The following is a 7,262-nucleotide window of genomic DNA, read 5'->3' as shown; positions in this document are numbered from 1 at the left end:
GAATGTACTAATAAGATAGATGATTGAGAGTAACAGCTTTTACTACTTTACCCTCTCCTCATTGAGATTCAGGTTCTCAAATCCTCTGAGAGTTGACTCAAAATTCCTTATGTTTGATGTGGCTATGCCAGAAGGTGCCCGGGTGTGCTCAGAAGAGATGATAGGTGAATTCTTCTGGGCACCAGATATTTTCCGGAGTGCTCCTGGATTTGCATCCAGGGTCTGAGAACGGGAGTGTTCAGTACCACTGCCAACTACCGCTTCACGACCGCCTGAGAAAGCCACTCTTCTTGTAGATCCACTTGACCGAAAGAAATTAGAACTAGACAACTGCATAAAACATACAAATCCATAAATAGCATGAAAACTAGTTGGAATACAAAGAGATAACCTTGTTTAAGTGCCATCGGCAGACAATGATACAACCAGATCGTGTAATCATTTTCATGTATTGGATATCATGAACTAAACATACACTGGCCAATACATTTTCTTTAACTACTATATTAATTTTGCGACTCAATGCGACAGGTTAAGTTCACAGAGAGATAGATAACTTTTCTAACACAAAGCTGACCTCTGAAAAATGTTAACATTAACTGTTTAGCAATTAGCATAATACAAAAAAAAAGGAAATACATTATAATCCTGGCCATGACCAAAAGAAACAAAGCTAAAAAAATACATTATAATATCTTTTTCACTTTGGAGAAATGAGAAATAACTCTGTCTTTCCATCAAAACTTATCAATGTTCTTAATAAATATTTGTTTTTTTCTTTTTTCGTCTGCGAATACTTCGGAGAAATGAGAAATAACTCTTTCTTTCCATCAAAACTTATCAATGTTCTTAATAAATATTTGTTTCCTTTTTTCTTTTTTCGTCTGCGAATACTTATTTTCTTAAACAGTTATTTTGTCAAGTATAATAATCAGGCAAAAAAATCAACTAAATTTCAATGCATAAATATACACAATCCATCAACTTCCGACAAGAAATATTCACAGCTCACAGGAATAAGACACCCCATAAATAAATGCTCATACCATCCCATCTTTGGATCTAGTAGTGTCATTTGCAACAGGGGCCTTTTGTCTGGATAAGTTTCCATCATTTGCAATAGGTCCAGAGTGCCTTCTACGAGTAGGATCTGATGAAGACAAACCAGTATGCCTACCATCTTCTCCACCTACAGAGAGTTTGCTGTTAGAAATAAAAAAGGCACAGAGCAGGGGATGTAGGAAATATAATTAGCATCTAAAGAGAAACTACAACCCCTTTGTTGTGTGAAGTTGGATAACGGGCTACACTCTATGGAAAAAAAAAAAACGACATATGGAACTGTAAAAATAAAAAATAAGAAAAAGGGGAGAGAAAATTTTACCCGAGTGTCTATCAGCATTCAAAGCAGCTGGTGGCAAGCCAGAACTTGGCCCTGGAGGAAGACCCTGCAAATATGACTTCAATAAGATAACCTAAGCTTGACAATCAAACATCTATTACCACCAGATAGCAAATCACTTACAACAGGACGAACGGGAGGAGAGGCAATTTGAGATTGCTGATATTTCAAGATGGTCCAATCAAAGACATAATCAAACTGGAATCCTGCAGTAAGATGAGAACCACAACCCAAACAGAGATGGCATGTTAACATATGACCATCAAGTTAAGTTATCAAAGGCTGAAGTCAATCCAAAGGTAAAGTATAGATAGATAAAAAGAAGAGCATAAACCTTCACGAATGAAAAGGTCACGGAAAAGCCTTTTCAAATAAGCGTAATCTGGTTTATCATCAAATCGCAGTGACCGACAGTAATGGAAATATGAAGCAAATTCTGAAGGATAGCCACGGCAGAGAGACTAACAAAGAAGCAAGCTACATTATGCTATTGAGAAAAGGGAGGGAATTACATGATATGCACCAAAATACTACAGTATCAAAGTTTTACCTCAATGGAAGTAGAAACTTTCTTCTCACTAATTTTATCATACTTCTGCTTCTTAGTACCAGCTTTCAATCCCTGCCATGGAAGACTGCAGAAACACCAAGTGAAACATTAATGAAGATCAGGCGATAAAGAGAGGCAAGATAAACGACAAAGATAAACAATTACCTTCCTCTCAAAAAATACATAAGAACAAATCCAAGTGACTCTAAGTCGTCCCTACGGCTTTGCTCTAAAAATGCATGAAAGAACAATCACAAAAGTAAGAATAAATTGTCAATAGCAATTAAAAGGCAAGACAACAGATCAAAGGCTCACCAATTCCAAGATGAGTATTCATGCTAGCATATCTTGCAGTTCCAGTCAAATTCTTATTCTCTCTGAAAAGGATGACAAGTTAAATCCAGAAAACAAAAACAGAGTTACAAATAAAAGAATTTAAATTTGGCTGATTGTCTATATAAAATTTGTAGAGTTGATTCGTCGATTTCAAGACTTCACAATGAAGCATATTTTGGTCATAAAACATAAAAGCTGCTACTCTTTTACTTGGGAAATAATTATCTCCAAATAGTCTCATAAATAACTAAAAACATTGCATCAATTTTAGATATTGAATTTGACATTCTCAAAATTTTAATCTTAACACGATTAAATATCAAACTTGTTACTAACCCAACCATGGTATACAAATTTGGAAACATTAACAATGACACAAAAGTACCTATATGGAATATGCTGATGGGTAGAGCTGTCTCTGTATTTCTTAGCAAGACCAAAGTCAATGGCATACACCTATAAAAGAGGTTAATATGAGGAGGATACATCCAAGAGAAGGCAACCTAAAAAAAAAGGAAGATCATTTGACTAATACTTGATTTGCACGCCTCCCTAAACCCATGAGGAAGTTGTCTGGCTTGATGTCCCTATGTAAAAATGATTTGGAATGAATAAATTCAACCCGATTTATCTGCAAGTAGTCCAAGATTGCACATTTTAAGAAAACTGGTTAATCTAAATTGGGAAGAATACTAAGACAAAACAATAAATCCTACCATCTGATCAGCAAGCATGAGAACAGTTTTCAGGGACAATTTCCGACTACAGAAATTGAATAAATCCTCGAGGCTAGGACCCAGCAAATCTATAACAAGGACGTTGTATTCTCCCTCAACACCAAACCATTTCAAATTTGGGATCCCAGCTGCAAAATAAAAGCATTATTAACGCAGAGTAAATTGAAGGATATGGTAAGAAACAAGATTCAAACGATATAAACTTCAGTAAGATTGGAAATTACTTCCTCCTTGAAGTATTTTGTACAGCTTTGATTCATACAACAGCTGAGGATGCTTGGTTTTGATACTTTCCTAAATCCAAAGGCAAAGGCACAAATTATTTAGTTAAAAATAAATCCCTAATCCAGAACAATCAGAACAGTTCTTTAATAAGTTAGTTATCATCAATGCATTATGAAAAATACAAGCCTGAGCCGATAAATAACCAAACACATGTCTATTACTTGGAATCATGTAGCACCAAAGCACCATGAGACACGAGCGGATCAAACAGCCTAAGGCACACATATAGGCGCCTGTGACTACACATTAACTCCATTTCCAAAAGCCAACCATATATGAATTGTTCTCCAAACTCCAAACTCTACCACTGATCGTATCAACTAAGCTGCCTTCATTACTTCAATTTTTCACATTTTCAGTAGAATTAAACCTAAATCAATAGTTCTGCAACCACTACCACTAAATAGTACACAGTAAACATGACCTAAAATGAGCTAGAAATCACAAAATGATGAAAATAAAGTTCTGAGTTTGGAAATTCAGAATTAGAGTATGTCAGTAATAGTACTCACAAGCTTAATTGCAACCTCTTCATTGGTCTGAACGTTAGTCCCTGAACAAACACAATAAAAAAAAAAGTAATTAGAGGGAAAATGAACAAATAATAAAAGTAAACAAAGCAAAAATGGAGAAAAAGTGAGGAAAAAGAGTAGACCGAGATAGATCTCCCCGAATGATCCGCTACCGAGCTTGCGGCCAAGACGGAACTTGTTGGCAATGCGAGGCTCCATCGGATTAAACCCTGGCAGAGCAGAATTGAGAGAAAAGGGGTAAAGGTGAAGGGCAATATTGGAATTATGTCTGAAGAAACCTTCCTCTCTCGCCAACCACCACCGCACCAAACGACGCTGTTTCGCTCCCATTTATAATTGATTATTACTAATTACTAATTACTAATACTAATCATCTTTATACACGTTCAATTCAATTCTTAGGCCCTTCTTTTCTCAAAAAATATACTACTTTATATCTAAATTTTATTTCTTTCCCAAGGGCCAAAGCTATTTTTTTAAGACAGGTAATGTACATTAATATTATAATTTTTTGTATTTTTTAAAATTATAAAAAATTAAAATTAGAAAAAAAAGTAAAATATACTTTTTATACTTAAAAGTTTGACAAAAGTTTTAAAAATATTTTTAAATTTTATTTGTTTTAATTTTGTCCTAAAAATTTTCAATTTACATTAAATATACTCCTAACGGCTAGTTTAAAAAAAATTAAAATCAATTCAACAACAATTTCATAAGAACAACCTTCGTCACAAGTAAATCAAGTATAATTTTCATGCATTATTGTTAGATTGGTCTTAAATTTTTTGAAAATTTAGCCATCGAGACCTCGACAGTATATTTGATGTAAATCAAAAATTTTTAGGATAAAATTAAAACAAAATAAATTTTAGAGATATTTTTAAAATTTTTGTCAAATTTCAAGAACAAAAAAAAGTATACTTTACTTTTTTTTTTAATTAACTTTGAGAAAAAGACAGTTGTAATTAGCAGTTAGCATACTATTGTTCTTCATATCGCCTATCAAAACTGTCTCGAGCATTCGGAAATTCAGAGGTCTAAGGTTTTTCATTTTATAAATATATACTAATTAAATTTTTATTTTATTTGTAATTTAGATCAACTACAAGAGTTGTGATAGCAAGGTAGTAACATGCTGCAGGCAAAAGGAGTAACACACGCAAATCATAACGAGGATAGTAACAAGCATAACCAACAAATATAACTAATAGAATTGATGTCTATTACACTGTGTGACATTGATAACAGAGACGTCTATGAATTGAACCTTCCTTTTTAAATTTCTCTTTGAATTTTCTCTCTTTCTATTTTTCAATTTTTTTTTTTACTGTGTGATTTTGTGCAGGTTGAACTAAACTACCATTATAAATTCTCAATCCTTTCAGTTTTAATATTGTACTTCTATATATACTACTAATAATTTTATTTATGATTTTTCTATTATTACATATTCATACAAGTGATTTTTGCTTAATTTTAGTAAGCATCTGTATCAAATTAAAAATATTTAAATATATAAAGTTACTAATTACTAATACTAAGCACCCTTATACACACATTCACTCCCATTTATAATTGATTATTACTAATTGTACTCCTATATATACTCCTATTGATTTCATTTGTGATTTTTTATTATATATTCATACAAGTGGTTTTTGCTTAATTTTAGTAAGCACCTATATCAAATTAAAAATATTTAAATATATAAAGTTACTAATTACTAATACTAAGCACCCTTATACACACATTCACTCCCATTTATAATTGATTATTACTAATTGTACTCCTATATATACTCCTATTGATTTCATTTGTGATTTTTTATTATATATTCATACAAGTGGTTTTTGCTTAATTTTAGTAAGCACCTATATCAAATTAAAAATATTTAAATATATAAAGTTACTAATTACTAATACTAAGCACCCTTATACACACATTCACTCCCATTTATAATTGATTATTACTAATTGTACTCCTATATATACTCCTATTGATTTCATTATTAATTATCTGTTTAAAATTATTTTATACCAATTAAATTTTTATTTTATTCGTAATTTAGCTCAACTATAAGAGTTGTGATAGTAAGGGAAGCAACCCACGCAAATCATAACGAGGATCGTAACAAGAATGACCAACAAACATAACTAATAGAATTGATGTCTATTAAGCGGGCGTGACATTGACAAGAGAGACGTGTGTGAATTGTAAGCCTTTCTTTTTAAATTTCTCTCTGAATTCTCTCTCTTTCTGGTTCTTGTTCTTTCTTCTGCTCAGTAACTTTGTGCAGGTTGAGTCAGATTACCATTACAAATTCTCAATCTCTCAGCCTCAATATTGTACTCCCATATATATTTCTATTAATTTCATTTGTGATTTTTCTATTATTACACATTCATACAAGTGGTTTTTGCTTAATTTGAGTAAGCAGCTGTATTAAGTTAAAAATATTTAAATATATAAAGTCGGCGAATCTCTTGCTACTCATAAAATTATAGGTTATATTTATACTCTATTTTGTTATAAGATATTTGGATTAGTTAGATGTAAAACTTAATTGACGTGGATTTAAACACCTTATTTACTATTTTAAAAAATCTTCTATGCAAAAAAATGAGTGTTGCAAAAACAAAAAAAAGACACGAGTAACACCCTACAAATGTGACTTGAGTAACAATTAACAATTGACAATTAAGCATCATCTGATTCATTATCGATGAAAGCAAATTCTGAGGGATAGCTAGCCAGCATGCACAAAGAGACTAACAAAGAAGCAAACCACTTTCTATTATGATAAAGATACAGTTTACAATATGGAACCAAAATACCTATATATATATATATCCAAGTTTTACCTTAGATGGAAGTAGAAACTTTCTTCTCACTGATTTTCTCATATGTTTGCTTCTTTTTAGAAATAAATACCAAGCAAAAAAGTTATTAAGATGAGGTTACCATAATAATAATCATATATAACAAAGGAAAAAAAGTGCAATGTAACAAAGAACATGAAGAATTGATTAAAAGGCAAGAAGATTGATTAACACTTTTTAACATGTATTACTCTTGTTTTTTGGCGGAAAAGATTATAATACATATATACTTTGTCTAAAAGTAAAAAAAAGATGTAAAGTGTATCAAGTGATACAAATATTTGTCATCTAACAAAAGGCAAGAAAATTGATTTAAAAAAAAAAGATGAAGTGAGAGCTACCCATTCCAAGATGAGCATTCACACTAATGTATAATAATTCCTACCAACCGTATAAACTTTGATATTTTGAGCAGTTAAATGTTTTCTTTCATAAAATGTGATGGACAAGATTTTGATGACAAATTAAAACTATACTATTTTAAACAATTGCGTATTTTGAGATTTTGTTTTATTAAGAAAGAGCATCTTAGCACATATA

The 7,262-nt window shown here is 31.5% G+C and overlaps 1 protein-coding gene across 1 annotated transcript in view; it reads right to left on the bottom strand.

Annotated features, from left to right (window-relative positions):
* The window catches only part of LOC107612856 (casein kinase 1-like protein 2), a 4,982-nt gene extending 856 nt beyond the window's left edge, over positions 1 to 4,126 (bottom strand). The window contains exons 1-14 of the mRNA XM_016314617.2: positions 3,966 to 4,126; positions 3,823 to 3,863; positions 3,250 to 3,319; positions 3,005 to 3,153; positions 2,824 to 2,919; positions 2,674 to 2,744; positions 2,268 to 2,329; positions 2,118 to 2,181; positions 1,953 to 2,037; positions 1,737 to 1,863; positions 1,526 to 1,608; positions 1,385 to 1,448; positions 1,047 to 1,189; positions 1 to 330 (exon numbers count right to left, since the gene is read on the bottom strand). Of these exons, the coding sequence (XP_016170103.1) occupies positions 43 to 330; positions 1,047 to 1,189; positions 1,385 to 1,448; positions 1,526 to 1,608; positions 1,737 to 1,863; positions 1,953 to 2,037; positions 2,118 to 2,181; positions 2,268 to 2,329; positions 2,674 to 2,744; positions 2,824 to 2,919; positions 3,005 to 3,153; positions 3,250 to 3,319; positions 3,823 to 3,863; positions 3,966 to 4,041 (1,419 nt within the window). The 5' untranslated portion in view covers positions 4,042 to 4,126 and the 3' untranslated portion in view covers positions 1 to 42. The remainder of the gene's footprint in view (positions 331 to 1,046; positions 1,190 to 1,384; positions 1,449 to 1,525; positions 1,609 to 1,736; positions 1,864 to 1,952; positions 2,038 to 2,117; positions 2,182 to 2,267; positions 2,330 to 2,673; positions 2,745 to 2,823; positions 2,920 to 3,004; positions 3,154 to 3,249; positions 3,320 to 3,822; positions 3,864 to 3,965) is intronic.

Source organism: Arachis ipaensis, chromosome B08, assembly GCF_000816755.2.
Source record: "Arachis ipaensis cultivar K30076 chromosome B08, Araip1.1, whole genome shotgun sequence".
Lineage (NCBI taxonomy): Eukaryota > Viridiplantae > Streptophyta > Magnoliopsida > Fabales > Fabaceae > Arachis > Arachis ipaensis.
Note: the sequence above shows the minus strand (reverse complement) of the source record. Positions and strands in the feature narration are given on the sequence as shown.